Source organism: Castor canadensis, chromosome 3, assembly GCF_047511655.1.
Source record: "Castor canadensis chromosome 3, mCasCan1.hap1v2, whole genome shotgun sequence".
In the NCBI taxonomy this organism is placed as follows: Eukaryota; Metazoa; Chordata; class Mammalia; order Rodentia; family Castoridae; genus Castor; species Castor canadensis.
Window position 1 is genome coordinate 50974407 of NC_133388.1, and position 20421 is coordinate 50994827.

At 37.1% G+C, this 20421-nt stretch overlaps 1 protein-coding gene across 4 annotated transcripts in view; it reads right to left on the bottom strand.

Moving 5' to 3' along the window:
* Positions 1-20421, bottom strand: part of Fermt2 (FERM domain containing kindlin 2) — a 71326-nt gene that overhangs the window by 11867 nt on the left and 39038 nt on the right. For 2 of the 4 annotated variants that reach the window (XM_020172184.2, XM_074067955.1), the window contains exons 4-10: positions 16592-16726; positions 8387-8419; positions 7849-8074; positions 7642-7744; positions 5649-5756; positions 1718-1852; positions 855-904 (exon numbers count right to left, since the gene is read on the bottom strand). In XM_020172184.2, the coding sequence (XP_020027773.1) occupies positions 855-904; positions 1718-1852; positions 5649-5756; positions 7642-7744; positions 7849-8074; positions 8387-8419; positions 16592-16726 (790 nt within the window). The remainder of the gene's footprint in view (positions 1-854; positions 905-1717; positions 1853-5648; positions 5757-7641; positions 7745-7848; positions 8075-8386; positions 8420-16591; positions 16727-20421) is intronic. The other 2 variants (XM_020172185.2, XM_074067956.1) reach the window with 1 other exon arrangement.

Below are 20421 nucleotides of genomic sequence, written 5' to 3' on the forward strand. Positions count from 1 at the left end.
GGAAAGGTAGGGAAAGAAAGGTAAAGTAAACCACACTTATAAGACTTCCAGGTCCCCTAATATCCTGAAGGTTCAGGAGTGTCTGCAGCGATGCCTTAGAGCTCTATAAAGAACCAGATTTACCCTGAATGACTGGAAGTGACGGAAGAGCTGAACTCTCTCAGGGATACATTCTAATGGTGACAGTAACTTGCCACTCCAGTATTAAACATGGAAGATGGCAGAGCAGTCAGGAAGGTGCACGTAGATGAAAAAGGAATATAAAAAGGGAGAAGGGAGGGTAGGATTTGAAGTCTTGCCCTATCTCACAAATACTACATATTTTGGGCTATTCTATTAGCTATAATAAATGGCTTATTCTACAATAGTTTTATATCTTACAAAGTAGAAAAAAGTACTTCCTTCCCACCTCCTTATTCCTTTTTCCTGGCTCAATTAATTGCTCCCCCCGCCCCGCCCTGATTTTTTGACACAGCGTCTTGACATGTAGTACAAGTAGGCCATGAAGTAACAATCCTCCTGCCTCAGCCTCTCAAATGTCGGGAATACAGATGTGCACCATACCTGGCTTGCCCAGCTCTCTTGATTCTACAGAATACAACTGGGTTGACTGTTTTAAAATCTACACAGATATACTGGGACCTTATATAAAATGGACCATGAGCAAATGGACATAATTCAACAGTATCAGGAGCTCTGAGTAAGGAAATAACCACTGGCAGTCACAGTGCATTGTGAACCGTTTCCAACAGAAGCTCTGCAGGGCTGTGCCACTGTATTACTGTTTCAGCATCTACATAATGCAATCTTAAAACCATCAATATTTTAAGTCCCTCCCCCTTTTTTGCACTTACTTGAAAACTTTAATATAGTCAGCAAGTTCAGGAATGGAAGTTATATCACCCTAGGGAAAGAGTTAAGTCAGATTTTCCTTGTTTTTTAATGTGAAATTCTAATGTTTGGTATCTGATACCAAGAACTAGCTTATTTAATAATTAAAACAATTAAATAAAATTCAGAGTATAATGATATAAACGATACCATCAGATTACACTGTTGCATGACCATCTATTTTCTCTTTACAAAGGCATTTTCACACAATATAGAAAATTAGTGAAAAAAATTTTTAAAATGGCAATTTTTACAATCTCCAAGAACATATTATGTTACTTCTCAATACAGATGAAACTGTAACTGTATACAGAAACTTTTTAATCCCAACAGCCAGGAGAAAAGTTTTTCTTCAGCAATGACTAATTTCTTAGCTTTAAAAATAAAGTTATTGTGAGATTTAGTTCTCTTCCTTTTGTAATAAATCAAATAAGCAGATCACTAAATCGATTTGACCATGACTTGAGATTTAAGTTGTCCTCTCCAGAAATGTTTTTCCTCCACTAGTAAAAGAATATGCAGAGTACCAGAAGATGTATCTTTAGTTTTTGAAAGTTCTAGAGTCTGTGTAGTTTACATTAAAAAACTTCCCTGGGTTGGGGGTATTCACTCAGTGGTGGACCTATGTACAAGAGGCCCTGGGTTTGATCTCACCACTGAAAAAAAAGAAACAAAAAATCCTCCTGAAGGTTTCTCAGAAATCTATGTCTAATTTCTACAAAGCACTGTATTTCTCTTCCCCTCCCAAATACTTTCTGAGAACTGAAATCCATGAAAAGGTAAGCATAATTTAAATTCAATTGGTAGGTAAAAAAGATCCACCTACCAAAATTGTTGATGTTTTGCCCCCTTCCAAAGTAATTTCCAGGTCTGAAAGGGCAGCATCAACTTCATCCACTTCTTTGTCACTATTGTTCAAGTGATTCTCTGACGTCATGATTGACAGCTTATTGATATGGTACTGAAACCAGAAATGACATCTTACTGAAATGATTACTGTAACTATAAAACTTTAAAATGTAATTACTATCTGACTCTATATTGGATGCTTGCATTTGTTTTTCTTTTGAGATAGAGTCTCTCCATGTAGCTTGGACTAGCCTTGAACTCAAGATCCTCCACTCTCAACCTCCCAAATGTTAGGATTACAGACATGTGCCACTATACCCAACTATTGTATACTCTTTTATCACCTAATTTGAAGTATCCAGAAACTAGAATGATATGAAAAAAAAAAAAACCTGCTAACAAATATTTGGATATACACCAATGAATTCATAGTTTGGAGGTCCTGCGGATGTAGAAAGTTAACAAGTTGTCTACTAAGCTGTATATGAGCAGAGATTTTAAATTTTTTTTCTTGTTGTTGTTGTTTGTTTGTTTCTAGTGCAGTCATCTCTGTATCTAATATAGGGCTTGGTACAATTGAATATTAAATAAATGTACTGAATATGCATAGTCTTCAGTAGAGATGGATTAACATTACTTGCTGTACCTTACTACTATTATCCAGAATGAAAAAATTAACACTGCCTGCCTTAGACTACTATTACTCAGGAGAAACACATCACCATTTAGCTTAGTTTCGAGAAAGGCTGAAGCCTGCGCTCCACTTTGCCCAAGTCTCAGCTCTGTATTCTCAGTTACTTAAGATTAGTTAAGAGATCAGTTTACATATGTGAACATGCACAACCACCTACACAGATATGTCTGTCTGTCTTTCTGTCTGTCTATCTATCATCTCTCCCCTCCCCCATAAGAAGGCAGAAAAATCTTTGGGTATAAAATTTTCTAAAATAGGGCTGGGAATGAAGCTCAGGGGTACAGTGCTTGCCTGGTGTGTACAAAGTCCTGGGGTTGATTCCCAGCACTGCAAATAAAATGTTTCTTTTGGGCTGGCAGAGTGGCTCACATGGTAGCACCTGCCTAGCCCTATGCTCAGGGTGTGGGGCCCTGAGTTCAAACCCTAATACCACACAAAAGAATTTTCTAAAACATGGAGCAGCTTATTTTAAATATATTTTGGTTAGTGACTTAGAACCAATATTAAAAATCAGCTAAATTTTGATGTAAGCCTTAGCATGGTTTTGGAAGGGTTTTACACAGATTAGCAGAATCTTTAACTCAGTTACCTTTCAAAGTAATAAACACTGCTCCAAATTTCTGAAGAATTCATTACTTAACAAAATCTATCTGTGGGAACATTTAATTAACTAATCTGAGGCTAACTATCAATGTTCCTCTATGTTTTAAGATTTGGTAGTAACTGGGCACCAGTGGTTCATGCCTGTAATCATAGCCTTTAGGAAAGGACAGAAAGTTACCTACCCGAAGTCAGGTGCAATGACTCACTGTAATCCTAGCTACTCAACAGAATCAAGGTTTGAGACCAGTCTGGGGAAATAGTTGAGAGACCCTTATCTGAACAATACCCAACATTAAAAAGGGCTGGCAGAGTGGTTCAAATGGCAGAGGGTCTGCCTAGCAAGTGTGAGGCCCAGCGTTCAAACCCCAGCATTGTCAAACAACAACAAAAAAATTAGTAACAAATACTTTCTGGCCATACCTTTAGTCATGGTGAAAGGAGGTTCTAAAGTTATAAACAATGGAGGAGGGTGAAGCCCTCGGGCATGGCCCCAAAAGTGACTGAGAATCATGTGGAGACCTGGTTAAAGATACACATCTCTACTTCACTCCAGAGTTTGGAACCAGCAAATCTGAGGTCCAGCCTGGAATTTTCCTTTTTTTACTAAATGCCTCCAGTTAGTTTACAAGGTCCTTATAAGACAAACTGGAGGGGTTCTGGCCATGAATGGGTTCATCATAAAATCCAACTTTGTTTTCAAAGGTATGGAGTATCTACTGTTCTACACAAGGGTCCAGATATGTCAAGGACAGACAGTTTGAAGCATGGGCTATGTCTGAAATAAAAAGCACCAGATATCTCTTCACAATAATTTCAAAGTTTCTTTCTTGTGGCAGTGGATGGCATCAGTTTCCAAAAAGGCTTCTAACAATTCAGGGGATTTTGTACTCCAGAATTCTTTCAGGAAATCTAGATTCTAAAATGGTCCAGGAGGGTTACGCTTTCAGATCATTTAGCTAGTGCCCATGAATTATAATTTATGGTCCCTGAGGCACTTGTACTAATATGGGATATACATTCTCCATTAGGTAAGGGTGGGTTGCAGAATACTGCTATTTGTGTGAAAACAGGGCTGTGTTTTCACTCAACAAATAACTTTTTTTTTTTTTTTGGTGATACTGGGGTTTGAACTCAGGGCCTCGTGATTGTTAGGCAGGTACTATGCCACTTGAGCCACTCTACCAGTCCGTTTTTGCATTGGTTTTGAGAAAGGTTCTCTCTTTGTGCCTAAGCAGGCCCAGAGTGTGATGCTCCTATTTCGCTTCCCTGTGTAGCTGGGATAATAGGCCTGTACCCCACATCCAGCCACTGGTTGAGATGGGGGGGTCTTACAAACCTTTTGGCTCCAACCACCATCCTTCTGGACTCCATGTCCAGGGTAGCTAGGATTACAGGCATGAGCCACGTACCCAGCCACCAAACACTTTCGAGCACCTACTGGATGTATTTGTTGGCTTAAAAAAATAATCATGCATTATATTTATAATAAAGAAGCAAACTCTACAATAAAGTTGAAAGTCTTTCACATATACTTTTTATATGTACTATTGTGTTACTGGCAAACTTTCACCAGAAAATTAGAAGCTTGTATTCAAAGTGAGAAAGATGAAGACAGAAAACCATAACGAAGTGAGGGATTCCCTACAAACTATTCTAGGATTTAATTCAAGAAATATACCAGGTAGTTTGACTCACTCACAACAGTATAACCAGTTGCCTAATCAAGTTTCTAGAAATAATTGATTAATCCATTTGTCAACAAAGACTTTCCTCATTTGTGTTTCTTTTCGTCTACCTCTTTCATCATGCAATCTAAGGAGAAATGAGCCATTCCTGCTTTCTAATGGCAACTTTGAAATGTAACTAAAAGTTTTTCTGGGTGCATAGGAGCATCTGAAAGACTGATAGCACTTTGTGTTCTAAGGGAAAAATAAAATCATTTGCACAGTAAGAGCTCTGCTTCCTGAGCGTCTATTTAAAGACCATCAACTATATCTGGACCTGAGGTAAAACTAGAATACCAACATAATCAGAGAACACTTGCCAAAACCTGACTCAGATGTGTGAAATTTGGTGGTCATTTCTAAGATGATCAATGTGGATACCACAATAAAACTATTTTACTAGAGGGGATTGGTATTGAGTGGATAAATCACTTTTTAGTAAGTGCCACTCTAATTCTGAAGACATTTTATGTTTAGTCTCTTGAAATCTTGCCACAGCTTATTTTGCAATGTATGTTATCCACAGCTGTTTATGAAACAATGCAGGAAAGCATCATTTCAGAAATCTAATTTTTAATATATATTTTAATTCCAAGGGAAAACTGACTAACTTTAAGCTAATATACACTGGGGAGGAGGGGGAGAATTTTTTTCTTGCAAAATACAGAAAAGTAACCAAATACACCACTAAACTCTTAAATAAGACAAAAAAACCAAACTAAAAAAACCTAAGAACCCAAATTTGTGGCGTTTCAAAGTATCCATTAGCTTTCTATATAGCAAAAAATACTATCAAATGCCATTAGAGCTGCTTCTCCACTTTAGTATTCAAAAATAACCTATACCATTTCCCCAAATAAGCCCCAGTTACCCAATCTGTCAACTACCTGCAAGGCTGCAAACATCATCATTTCTTCTTCTGTGCATTCAATCTCTTCTAGGAGAATAGCCCACTTCGCCTGCTCATAAAGTTGATTGATTCTGATTGCATCATACTGCAGAGCAAAAGAAACACTCTTGTAATGTATTATGCTTAATATCAAAAAGTTTTCGGCTCTGAATATACACTTTTAAAGCCTGACAAGAAAACAATATAGGTCCCCCAAAATTACATATTCACTATCTAATAATTCTAAGGAAGAAAGATTATTCAGTATATTAGAACTAGATTCTGGGGTTGAGGGTGTACCTCTGCTAGAGTGCACTGCCCCTTCCCCCAAAAAAACTCATGTTGTTTTCCAAAAACAAGGACTAAATATTATAGCTTTATTGTAAAAATCTAACATGAATCCAGATGTGGTTGCCCATGCCTATAATCCCAGCATTTGGGAGGCTAAGGCAGGAGGTTCACAAGTTCCAGGCCAATCTGGGCTACAGAGTCTGTCAACCCCCAACCCACCAAAAAAAAAAAAAAAAAAAACCAAACAAACCCAAAAAACAAAAACCAAAGAAAGATATTACCGATAGTTCTCGAGACCCTATCTAAAAACGAAACAAAACAAAAAAACCCACACAAAAAAGGCTGACAGAGTAGCTCAAGTGATAGAACAACTACCTACAAGAGTGAGGCCCTGAGATCAAACCCCAGTACCGTCAAGTACAAGTAATGACACTATTATCTGAAAATGTTAACAAAACATCCCCCCCACCACCCCAGTCTACTCCAAGTAGATTTGGTTTTACTAAAAGTAGATCTGATATGGCCTGAAAACAGATTAAAATTTTTTTATAGTTCTGCTATACCCATTTTACTGTACAAATGTGCATAAGGAATTACGTAAGCACACAATGAAAGACAAGCAGATAAAATCTAGACTGTACTCTGGGCATGAAGGGGATGACAGGGTAGCCTAGCAGAGGGATGTTTTTTAACTAGATGGTTGAGAAAGATCCAAGCCTTGGGACCAAATGTTTTCTATAGAAGAAAATCACTATTTTCATAGAAAAGTTAAATCTTACCAGAAAAGCAAAGTACTGCAGTAGCACAGATGATACCAATCACAGAAAAACAGAGTAACATTCGGTTACAAACAGGAATCAATGTAGACTTAAAAAATGTATGTGAGCTGGGAATGTAGCTCAGTGGTGGAGTGTTTTAGCATGCACAGGCCCTGGGTTCGATGATCCTTAGCATCGAAAGAAACAAAAATCGTAGTGACAGAAAAAAAATTCCTTGAAGCAAGATCTTTTCACGTATAATTAGTAATTTAAAAGAAACACGAAAGGTAATTTATTATTTTTTTTTAGTGGCAATGGGGGTTGAGCTCAGGGCCCCATGCTTGCTAGACAGGTGCTCTGTTTGTGTCAGCCATTATTGCTTTGGTTATTCTTGAGATAGAGTCTTGCTTTACACCCAGGCCAGTCTGAGCTGCTATACTCCCACTTGTGCCTCCCTGCTAGCTGGGGGTAACAGGTGCACGTACATCCATTGGTTGAAATGAACTTTTTTTTCCTTTTTCTTTTGCCGGCCTGAAACAGTGATCATCCCTATCTCTACTTCCCAAGTAGCCAGTATTATAGACTTAAACCACAGAGCCTGGCCCAAAAGGTAATCATTCAAAACAAAACAAAAAAACTTTTCTTGGGCTGGAGTAAAAGGTAATTAAAAGAAAAAAACCAAAAACCTTTCTTGGGCTAGAGTTGCGGCTCAAGCAGTAGAGTGCTTTCCTCCTAGCAAGCACGAAGTCCTAAGTTTAAACCCCAGTACCACCAAAAATCAAAGAATGACAAAAATACTTTCTTTTCTTTACTATAGTTGAAGAAAGGTGCTACATTAAAAACAACAACAACAAAAAAACTAAAAAAAACTTTACCAGTTTTGTAATACCAAACTAGTACTTTGAGAGACAGAAGAAACAGATCCCTTTAAACCCTTGGTACCTTTGGATTCAAATCAAAAAAGCTGTAATACTTGAATCGGAGAAGCAAGGCCTCATTTTCCTTCACATCTTGCTCCATAAGAGATCTTGAGGAATCAAGCCACCTGAACAAATCAGTAAGAGCAGTGGAACAAACAAAACAGAATTAATAAGATTCCTACAGCTAGCTAAATAAATTCTTCAATTGTATCTGTATCTTGGAACTTACCCTTGGTTAATTTTTGCTTTATCGAGAAGAGCTTGAGGCTTGAACATTTTTGCTAAGATTTCTGGTGATGTGATTGGTTGACTGACAGCAAGTATACCAGGATTGCCTTCTGACAGAGCACTGTCACCAAACCAAGCAGAAGTTGGTGACAGGGGGCTCCCATCATGAGCATCATAAGTGGGGGTCATTGTCTTACTATACAGTCCTGGGCTTGAATATATACTTCCTGATGAGTAACAGGAAAAAGAGGTAGTAAGTGTGCAGTACAGAACTTTAGATTTTAGCGACAACAAACACAACAACATAAAGCACAATATAATTCTGGAAGGAAAGCTTAAGCTTAGTGCATTATTTTATGTCTCAAAACATGTGAAATGAACTCCATGTGGATAGCATTAGCTCATGTAATACAAAGCTGTAAGAATGTGACTAAGTTGGCAGAAATTCTGCGGAAAGTTGGTTTAAGGAATTAGAAAATACAGATACAGCTGAAGCAGACAGACCAACACTTTTTGTGTCCAGCTGTGGTAAGGCTCACCTTTCAGAGGGCCAATGTAAAGAACATCGGTGCCTACAGGAAAGGAAAGAAAGGAATTCAGAAGGTAAAGGAAAGGCAACCTAAGAGGACAGAAACAAAAGAATGAAAGGAAAATGGGAAAAAGTAAAACAGATTTTTCCTAGTCCTGAATTATAAACAAAAATACGTATTTCTAAAGGATTTAAGAGTAAAGAACCTTAGAAGCACCAATGTAAGTAAATCAAGGTTTTTGTTCATTTCAAAAGAATGAAGTTGCACTCTAGTGAAGCATACAGTGACACGTCTACAACATTTATCATCATTTAAAGATAGCCCAATATAAATAAATAAATTCATGTAAATTAGGAGAATGATTTTATGTGAATGTTTCCTCAGTGAATAAATTAATTTCAACAGATTTAGAGATAAAGTATTAACATGAATAGGTGGATAAGATTTTGCTCTAGAAAGACGCTAACAAAGATACAGTTTATATTTGAACTCCTAAAATTAGAGACGCCATCTTATTATTACTTTTTTTTTTTTTTTAATGATTCCTCATAGAATAGGGCTAGGCACAGAGTAGAGGCTACATAAATAAAAGCTTGTTAAATGACTCAACCGATGATGTATGTTCCTTACCCTACAAAGTTAAGGATATAAGGGCTGGGACCTGGTTCAAGTGGCAGAGCACCTGCCTAGCAAGCTGAAGGCCCTGAGTTCAAACCCCATTACCATTAAAGTTAAGGAGATTAAAGACATTTTATTTTACTTAGTTATTTTTTTTGGTGGGACTTGGGTATGAACTCAGGGCTTCAGGCTTTCAAAGCAGGTGCTGTATTACTTGAGCCATGCCTCCAGTCCATTTTGCTCTGATCATTTTGGAGATGGGTCTCATGCATTATTTGCTTGGACTGGCCTTGAACCGAGATCCTCCTGATCTTGGCCTCCCAAATAGCTAGAATTACAGATGTGAGCAACCTATACCCATTGAGATTAAAGACATTTTAAAGTTCAGAATGATACTAAGTAAAAGCATCTCCCTAAATTCTAACTCCCTTGAATTATATTTTGTCCTGTAGTCATAATTTTTGAAAAGAAATCATGTAATGGATATAATGTTGTTAATGGATGATGGAAAGAAAATAATTTTTCCCATTACCTGGTTGAAGAATATGCTTACAATAATCCCTCTCTTTACCTAACTTCTTCCTCTCATCCCATGCAATGACAGAAACAATTACCTGTGAAAAGGTGGTGGTAATGCTAGATTTTTCTAGTTGACACGCCCTAGTCTAGGAAGAGAAGGCAAAGTAAAAACCAAAGGATTTTTACTGAAAAAAATGTGATCTCTTGCTAGCCACAGAATTTCTATCTGCTTTGATGTTGCTTATTTGCACACTTCCAATATTAGTTCTAAAACAACCCGTAAGACATGAGCATTATGAAATATGAAGCAAAGCTGTGGACTCACTTTTCAATGGGGCTTTATTCAAAAGTGAACCTTAAACTAGACAAGTGACTTTCAAAATTAAAACTGTGTGATGCCTTTGTGAAGGGTTAACTGGGCAACCTACACTTATAATTACACTGTGGAAAACATTAGCGCTAAGCAGAAACTTGCTTATTCCAAAGATCTGTTAAATCTTTCACTAAGAATGTCAGAATATTGAAAACCTGTTTCTAGTATAATAGGCTATAATTACTATTCAAAATTAAGTAAAGTTAGTATTAGTCAATTTTCTTTAGGAAGATGCTAATACAGAAAATATACTTCCCTAAATCACATTTAATAGATCCAGCCACCCACCAAGTCTCTTCCCACTCAACTTCCTATAGCATATATACTTCACACCTTGTATTTTATCACTTCACTATTCTTATTTGTTCTATGGGCACTATACGGTAGTAACTCATTTTGTGTTCCCAATAAGTCTGTTTTCTTTTTAGAGATTAAAGAACTTTTTCAAGGTCAAGAGCAAGTAATTTGCACAGCTAAGATAAAAATCAGCCAGTCTTGTTTGCTTGCAGCTGTACACACTGTCTTCCTGTACTGTAACTTATTTAAGACAGTCCCTACTAGTGTTTATCTACTTGTTTAGGATCTTATTATTGATGTCACAATTGCACATAAACCTTCAATAAACACTGTTCTACTTATTTCTCAATTCTAGTTTCATTACTGGGTCAAAGGGTACACATAGTTCAAATTCCTTTAGGTCTGTTCAGAGACAATCCTAACTAGCTTGCTTTCCTATTTGCCTGGTTTTAAAAACAAAAAACAAATACAAGGGAACAGGCAGCAGCAGATTTAGTCAGCAGCAAATTTTATGTTTCCCAAACAATATGGAAAGATATGACCAAAACAGAAATAGTGCTCAAAAGAAGAAGAGTTACAACACTACAGTATGGGGCCATCTACTACATTAAAAGCCCGATGTACCAAATAGTCTGAGAATATTGTGACATTTTAACACAGTAAAATTAGCTTCATAACTCAATTTATTAGACCATACATTATTCTATATATATTTAAAAGAGCACTAAAATATTTAATATATTTCAGAACATTTTTAATCAAAATGTGTTCACATTACCATACTTAAAAAACAAATTTCAGGCTCAAGTGGAGCTCAATGGTAGGATGCTTACCTAGCATACCCTATCCTGGTTTTGATTTCCAGCACAAAAAATTACATGTGAATTAAAAAATATAAGTGCAACATTGTAGATACATTAAAGTGTATGCTCATAAAATAATTATAAAAGTGTTTAAAATATTTTAATGGTATTTGTGAGTTTTTTTTTTGGAGAGAGGGTCTTGCTAGATATAGATAGTCTAGGTTAGTCTCAAACTTATGCTCCTCCTTCCTTCTGCCTCCCAAGTGCTGGGAGTACAGATGTGCCTCACAACACCCAGAAACTGATTACTGTTGTGGTGCTGGGGACAGAACTCACAGCCTTGTGCATGCTAGGCAAGTGCTCTACCACTAAGCCACATCCCCAGCACTGAGATTTTCTTAAGCAAGAATGAAAACCCAGAACTATAAAGCATGTAACTAAGAGGTGTGACTATACAGAAATGTAAACTTAATACAGTAAAATAAAAAAGGCCATGAACAAAATGCCAGTACACAGGAGGAACAGTCTAACATAGCAAAAGATACTATCACCAAAAACTAAAATATAAATAAGAGAAAGAAAAGTTTATTATGTGAAATTCATAGAATAGGAATGTCTAATAAATATATAAAATTTTCAATGTCACTAGTGTTTATTACGAAAATGCAATCTTTGAGATACTATTTATTGTCCAATTGGCAAAAATTCACTTTCACCAAGATTGACAGGAATGTAACTACAGAAACATTCTAGAACATGTTTAAAAACAAAAAAACTAGATACCTCTTAAGCACAGAAATAGATAAATACAGCTCTTCTTTATGGAAAACTTTAAAGTCATTTATAAGAACTTGAGAGACCTCTCTGCTCTGATGTAGAAAGGTCACTAAAATAAAAAACATACTGTTCAGTGAAAAAAAATCAAACTGCAGATCAATATACAATATGTATTGGTATCTTAATTCTGTTATCAAAAACAAACAAAAACCTAGAGGCTGGCAGAGTGGCTCAAGTGGCAGACCATCTGCCTAGCAAGCGTGAAGCCCTGAGTTCAAACCCCAATACTAAAAAAAAGGCAAGCAAGCAAGAAAAAAACTAGACATGCACATATATACTCACACACATGTACAGGGATAGATAGAAAGGGTCTGTAACAATACCGCTATGAAGAAATGGGTAACTCTTGAGAGAGAGTAACCAGGGAATAAATTTAAGACGAAACTTTCATCTTCGGTTTAGTATTTTTCTGTGTTATTTGAGTTTATTATAATAGCACTGTATTCAATGCATGACTTCAATAATGTAAACAGAAATTAAGTTCATTAGTACAGATTACTGACTAAAGAAAACACTGTGTTTATTACACAATTCTGCTTTGAGAAAAAACAAACTGAAAAAATACACAATCCTGCAATATTCAAGTATTTACTATAAATGTTACTTTCGAAAGAATAATTAAAAAAAATATTTTGACTCTTAAAATGGCCAAGTTCCAGTTATGAAAAAAGGCATCGTACATCAGCGATTTTCCTAATAGTGCCAAGTGGGTGAGAGTACTAATTATTTCCTCTAAGGATAGGAGCCTATTCTGATTGCCACTTCACATGTCAAGACAGTGTAACGATTTCTTAGGGAATTTAAAATTTCTTTTATTTTTTCTTGAAGGTAAGCAAGGGTTCAAAAATTAAGTGAAAGCTGCATTTGGTAAAATGAAGGGCCTGTGTATCCTCACTAACAGCCTAAGGGGGAAGGAGGGTGTGTGGCATGCTGCTTTGGAGCGGGACAGACATGGCTCAAACCTCGCCTCGCCCCTTCATTAGTCATTAGGTGCTTGCTCCCAGGCAAGTGACTTAGTCACTCTGAGTTTCTCAGGTTATCTATTTTTCAGAATTGTTGTGAGGATTAATATACATGTTACATGCAGTGTTTGGGACCAAAAGTTGTTCAATAAATATGGCTTTAATAATAGCAACATTCTAATTGGTTTTCCTTTCTGAAAAAGATTCCTTGCAAAGAAGTAGTGCAACGTGTTACTTAGGGCATTCAGAGGTGTCCAAAGGCCCAGCCTCTGAGAGCAGAGACTGAAGACTGGTACACAAACCAGAATTAATAGCTGCAGTCTGGGTGAAAAGGGAACTGCAGGTAGTAAAAACAAGGGAGCCCAGGATTGGAGAGAGTAAAAAAAGGCAGCCAGAAACTTGGCAGTTTGGGGATAGTACTAAGGTACAAGCTTGAATCTAAAGTAGAGGCTGTTAACTTCTAATGACAATGCACAGTAAAACTGGACACAGTCAAAATTACCCTTGAACTCTCTCTCAAATAGGCTCCACTGTCTTTGATCACCAGGTGAAGTACAGCAGGAATTCATTTTACCATTTAACTGACTTACCTGCTCATCTATTTGCCTCAATATTCGCTCTACAAAAATTACTGCAATAGGGCTTAGAATGTAGCTCAATGGTAAGAGTACTTGCCTAGCATGTGTGAGGCCCTGTGATAGATCCCTAGCACAGCAAAACCAAAACCAAACAAAATGCCTGGTGTGGTGGGGTATGCCTGTAAACCCACACTTGGGAGGTTGAGATAGGAAAATCAAGAGTTGGAGGCCAGCCTGGGCTCCATAGAAAGACCCTGTTAGAAATAAAAAAGCTCATATGCTAAGCTGGGTGCCAGTAGCTCATGCATGTAATCATAGCTACTCAGGAGGCAGAGATCAGGAGGAGCACAGCCCGGGCAAACAGTTCTTGAGACCCTATCTGAAAATACTGAAAACAAAAAAGGGTTGGTGAAGTGGCTCAAGTGGTAGAGCACCCGTCCAGCAAGTGAGCCCTGAGTTCAAACCCCAGTACTGCCAAAAACAAACAAAACAAAAACCAAACTATGTGCTATAGACATGGTTTATGTAAAAAAGATTCACAACTCCAAGCAGCAGACCACACTAAAAGAAAAGGCCTTTACCCCCCACATAAAAAGCTGACAAAGAAAATACAGTTAAGCTTTTAACTGTTTAAGCTGCTGACTTAAAAAAATAAATTACCTCCTTTAACTGACTAGGAAAAAACCTGGCTCGAAACTCTCCCTTTGTGTTGGAAAAACTGAGCTTCTAATGGTATCTTTTAACAGTACAACCTGTTTAGGGGCCTGGTGGAAGTCCAAATTATCACCTGTGCAATTATCAGAAGTTTCCATCACTCTTTCCATCACCTGCTAGAATGGCTCACAGAATTCAGGGAAATAGTTCACTAACTAGATTATCAGTTTATTATAAAAGGATACTACTCAGGAGTAGCCAGATGGAGAGGTACACAGGATAAGTTATATGGGAAGCACACCAAGCTCCCCTGCCTGTTCCAGGGACATCACCTTGTAGCACCTCCACATGTCCATCAACCTGGAAGTGTTCTGAATCCCATGCTTTTGGGTATTTATGCAGGCTTAACTACATAGACATGACTGCTTAAGTAACTGGTCATTGATGACTGCTGTGGTTTGGACATGGTTTGTTCCCCACAGGTTCAAGTGTTGGAAGCTTGACCCCAGTGTGGCAATGTGAAGAGGTAGTACCTACTAGGAGGTATTTAGATCACTGGGCCACTGCCCTCAGAAGGAAATAAGATGAATTCTTGTGATGCTCTGAGAGGGTTGTTATAAAAAGAGCAAGCCTGACCCTTGACTCCTGCTGATTTCCTGTCTTGCCTTATGGTTTGTCCCTCTTGCACATGTTCTCACCACTGGTGATGCCATGTGTATGAGGTCCTCACCATGGTGCTGACACCAGCACCGTGAAGCTCTAGACTGTGAACTAAATAAACCTTTTCTATGAGTTACCCAGTCTCAGAGATTTCATTACTGTAACAGAAATTGGACTAATCCAGTAATCAACTCACTCCATAGAAGTTTGGGTGATGAATGAAGCCTCTAATCACATAGTTGGTTCCTCTGGCAACCAGCCCCCATCCTTAAGTGCTTTCCAAAAGTTGTCTCATTAGCATAAACTCAGGTGTGGTTAGAAGGGGCTTGTTATGTGTAACAAAACACTTCTTCATGGCTTTTATTACAGGGTTTTAGGAGCTCCACCAGAAACAATGAAAGAAAACCAAATTACGTATTTTTTATTATGTCATAACATATTCTCTTTTACCTCATCAGTGTGTGGGCTTCTATTACTACCACTACCCTTCCCTTCCATTCCCTCCTCCAAAATTACTGACTGGAATTAAATTCAATACTCTTACTAAAATAATGATTTGCTCATTTTGTAGTATATTCAGAAACCAATGCCTCTGTAATGCACTAATCTAAATTCATTAGCCTCCCATTAAATGCCCGTCAGTGTGACCCTGGAGGACCTTGGAAGCCTCTCCTCCATAAATTAGCTCAACTGATTTATTCCTATCTTATATTTTTCTTCTGTTAGGACGTTCTTTATCAAAGTCATTCTTTCTGCTTGGATCGCCTTTTCTTTCCATCAAAATTCTAGCCACTGGAACTTAAAGCTTAATTAACAAACTTAGTTCTCATTCCATAAAACTGAATATACCCTAACTGGGATAATAATTGTGTTTTCTGAATTCCCAAAACACTGTTTTCTACAACATTCATTTAGTATTTAGTACCTCCTTAAGTACAGGAACTGTGTTTTTCAACTACTTAAGAGTAAAGAATTGTCTTATTTCTCTGTATCTCTCAAAATGAATTAAATTAGTAAAATTAGTTCAGACATTTGCTGGAGGGATCCATCCTACGCAATGGATTTATAAATAGGCAGCCAATGAAACGTAGGAAACTGAAATGTTCAGACCATGAATATGTCCAGGACCCAAGAACTATGTAACCTACTTGGTCATCCAGCTACCCAATAGGCATTACCTACCTACCTGATGTATGCCATATGCTGAGTATAGGTACTGAAAACAAACACAAGAGAGGGGCCCTTTGTGCATTTATTAGACTCAAGATGCAAATATAACATTAAACAAAGAAAAGCCTGATGACTTCTGATAGAAAATTACCTAATTCAGGCTGGGGAAATAATAGGTAGAAATCTGTTCATTCAAAGGAGTGAACCTTAGATACTAATACCATATGGAAGACATCAGTCTTTAAAAAAAGAGCTACAGTGGTAGAACATCTGCCTACCCAACACAAGGCCCTGGTTTTGATTATCAGAATTAGGGAAGAAAACCAAATAAGCACTCTTAGGAGACTAAGGGACCAGCATATGCACAGGAGTTTTAATTTAAGTGTTTTAGATTATAATGTATTAACTAAATACTGGTGAGTTTGAGAGTTTACATACTAAAAAACGTTAGTTAGCACAAACTAAAGAACTGAGTCCAGTTACGAACTGTATCTTTTTTGACTCTCTGAGCAAAAGAATCAGGCTTCCTCTTATTGAGTCATCTATTACCGCATGACATGGTGATATGCATATGACAAAAAAAGTAAACAACAGTAATTCCGTGACTGGGGAAAAACTGTGAGGGAGACATGATTTGTTTTGTTTTTTAACTTGACCACTGTTCTGCCAACATGATCCATTTACCTTGAACTGAAAGAAGACAGTCCAGGGTCTCACTTTCAACCCCTTGCTTAAAGTCTCACCTGATCCAGGAGTGATAAGAGGTCCTTCTAATTCAAGTGCCTCATCTTCAGATTGGTCATCTAGCTTTTTCTTTTTTTTCTTTGTTGGATCTCTGGGCTTTTTTAAGAGAGAAAGTTCTTCAGGGTGTCTGATATCTGTTAAGAAAGAAAATAGATGAATTAAAAGAAATACCTTTTATATTGTCTGCTTAACCTATTTCAAGATATGAATTTGTCATTTCCTTCTGCGTATGTGTTTAAATTCTTCCAGACATGGATATCATATGGAGGACTGATGCACTTAAAAAAATAATCTACAGTGGTAGAATGTCTACCTAGCCTGTATAAGGCCCTGGGTTCAACTCCCAGCACTGGAAAAAGCAAAACAAAACCAAAACAACAAACTCTACCAAAAGAACTCTTAATTCATTAATACCTAGTAAGTATAATGAATGACCCTAGAGAGATAATCCATTAATGCACAGAAAGAAAATATTTGAACCCTATTTATATATTTATTAATGCATTTATTTATTTTTTATGTAAGACTAGAAAGTAAAGCTTTATATTACAGTCTTCATTCATTCTATACATCATAAGGTACATGACCCATGAAACAAATGTAATGATTACCTCTAGGTCATTAATAAATCTCTAATTTAACCAATTCCAACTTGGCCATGTATTGGATGGTATATCTGTTTTAGGATTTTTTTTAATTCTCTTTTTCCCCCCATATATATTTTCATTTGAATCTTGTGAGGGGCAAAATGGCTAAATGAAATTCACAAAAAGAAATTAAAGCTTTCTTACGTATCATACTACATATATTATACATCGTGTTCATGAACTATGAGACTCAATGTTAAGTCAGTTCTCTGCCAGGCGCTGGTGGCCCACACCTATAATCCTAGCTATTCAGGAGGCAGATCAGGAAGATCAAGGTTTGAAGCCAGCTATGGCAAACAGCTCGTGAGACCCTGTCTTGAAAATACCCAACACAAAAAAAGGGTAAGTTGGCAGGCAACTTGCCTAGTCAGTGAAAAAGATGCAGTGATGTAACAGCTAAAACAAGACATGTGGTTGTTAGTGTTTAACAAAACAGCCCTAATCCTGCCAGGAGTTATCATCAAGGATTTTGTAGTTGTCTTCCTAACTAACTATGTATTAGGATAGTTTGAGAATATATGCTAATTACTATTTTTTTAAAAAAAGAGTTTATTGAAATCAATCAGTAACACCAAGAAAAGCCCTAATATGTAATATTTTTCTCTGAAATGGATGTGAAAAATGTAAACTTTCTAACAGTGTTATTTATCTGGTTCATTTCTAATAGGATTTCATGTTGTGGTTAATAAAAGCATTTTCTTCTCTCAAAATATAAAGGGGGGGGGGGAGCGCTTTTGGAGTGGCTCCAGTAGAGTGCCTGCCTAGCAAGTGAAAAGTCCTGAGTTCAAACCCCAGTACCGTAAAAAAAAAAAAGTAGTCGGTTCTCCCTAAACTGAGGTAAGACACTCAATGAGATCCCAGTCAAGCTTCCAATTTTTTTTTTTTTGGTGGAAATTGACAAGCAGACTACAAATTTATATGGAAATTAAAACAATACTAGCAGAATCAAAACAATCTTTAAAAAGTACAAAAACTAACATTAATTCATCTTAAGACATCACAAAGCTGTAACAACAGAGCCAGTGAAGTTACTGGCTAAATTAAGACATAAAGATAAATGTTTTTATCCAAGACATTTATAATAATGTCTTAAAGAGAAGGATAATTAAAGAGAAGTCCCTAAACAGACCTAGAAACAGGTGTGCAATAATGTTTGACAAAGGTGCCAAGGCAATCCAAGGGGAAAGGAAAATCTTTCAACAAATATTCCTGAACAATGAGTGATGTGTGTGTTATTTTTCCCCTCTTTTTGGCAGGACTGAGTTTTGAACTCAGTGGCTTGGGCTTCCTAGGAAGGCACTCTACCACCTGAGACACCCATCCAGCCCTTTTTGCTCTGGTTATTTTGGAGACAGGGTCTTGCTTTTTTTGCCCAAGCTGGCCTGGACCACAGTCCTATTTTGTGCTTCCTACTGTTGCTGCGATGATAGGTGCATGCCACCACACCCAGGTTTTTCCCACTGAAAAACTTTTTTGTTTGGGTTTGGCTGGAACCATGATACTCCCGATCTCAGCCTCCTATGGTTACAAGCATGAGGCACCAGTGAGTGAGTCACATGGTCTTAAAAAAGAACGTTGACACTTATGTAACTCAATATGCAAAAATCAATTTTAAATGGGCAAGTATAACAGCCAAAACAAAACTAGAAGAAAAATAAGGTTTCTTACATAGGATATACCAAAAAAGGTACCATAAAAATTACCCTTTATTAAACAATATTAACCAAACGTTCTCAATTCATTGGACAAAAGATTAATTTCCAGAATGTATAAAGAGCTCAAAAATTAAACACCAAAAAACCCACAAAGGATCCCACTAATAAATGGGGAAACAGAAAGTTCTGAAGGTGTATAACAAATGGCTAATAAACACACGAACATCCTTGGCCATGAAGGAAACTCAAATCAAAACAATACTGAAATTCCATCTCGCTCCAGACAGAATGGCTGTCAGCAAGAAAACAAACAATAGCAAATGCTGGTGAGGATATGGGGTGGTAGTGGGGAACGAACTCTCAACACTGTTGGTGGGAATGTAAATTAGTCCAGCCACCCTGGAAATCAGTATGGAGAGGCTCCTTAAGAAACTAAAACTACCATATGATCCTGCTGTACCTGGGCAGCAAATTCGCATACATGAGAGACACCAGCACACTTGTCTTTATAGCAGCACTATTTACAATAGCCAAGCTATGAACCAGCCTAGGTGGCCAGTAACTGATGACTGGATAAAGAAAATGGGTGTGATATACACATACGTGTGTGTGTGTGTGTGTGTGTGTGTGTGTACAATGGAGTACTATTCAGTCATAAAGAAGAGTGAAGTTATGTTGTTTGCAGGAAAATAGATGAAAGTGGAGATCACTGTGTTAAAGCAAGATATGCCAAGCTTAGAAAGACAAATATCCATGTTGCAGAATCTAGACCTAAAAAAAAAAAGATAGTATGATACAATTGAAACCACTTAGGTACAGTTTATGCTACTAAAAATTAAACTAAAAAAATGAACCAACCTGTTCTTTGAAAGATCTTGTTTAGAAAACAAAGAGGCAAGCATATATTGGGGCAAAATATTTCCAAGTATATCTGACAAAAGACATGTATTCAGAATATATGAAAAATCCACGCAACTCATTAAAGACCAGTGGGCCAAAGATCTGAGCAAGCAACTGCATCAAAGACACAGCAATATACATCCACCAACGTGGCCAGCACTTAAAAGACTCGCCATAGCCAATGTTGGATATTGTACATGAGGGCGTGAAGAAGGAAGTGAATGTTTATACCTAGTCAGTGGGAATGTGCCATGAGACAGTATGTGAAAACAGCTTAGTGCTTTCTTATAAAAGTTACATGTACATCTCCACACAACTCAGTCTTTTCCTATTGAGGAAATGAAAAGCACATTTATAATAGCTTTATTCTCAAACTGGATAAACAAAAAGTATGACATTTGCATATCAACAGAAATATGACTTACAATAGAACACAACTCATCAGTAAAGAAAAAGCAACCTATTGACACATAGAATAAAATTGATGAATCTAAAAAAATTAACATATTACACAGAAGCTCACTGGAAAAAGAGAACATGCATAACTAATAAATGATTCCATTCATAAAATGCCAGCAACTCTATAGTGACAGAGGCAGGTCAATGACTGCTGGTAGCTGAGGTTTG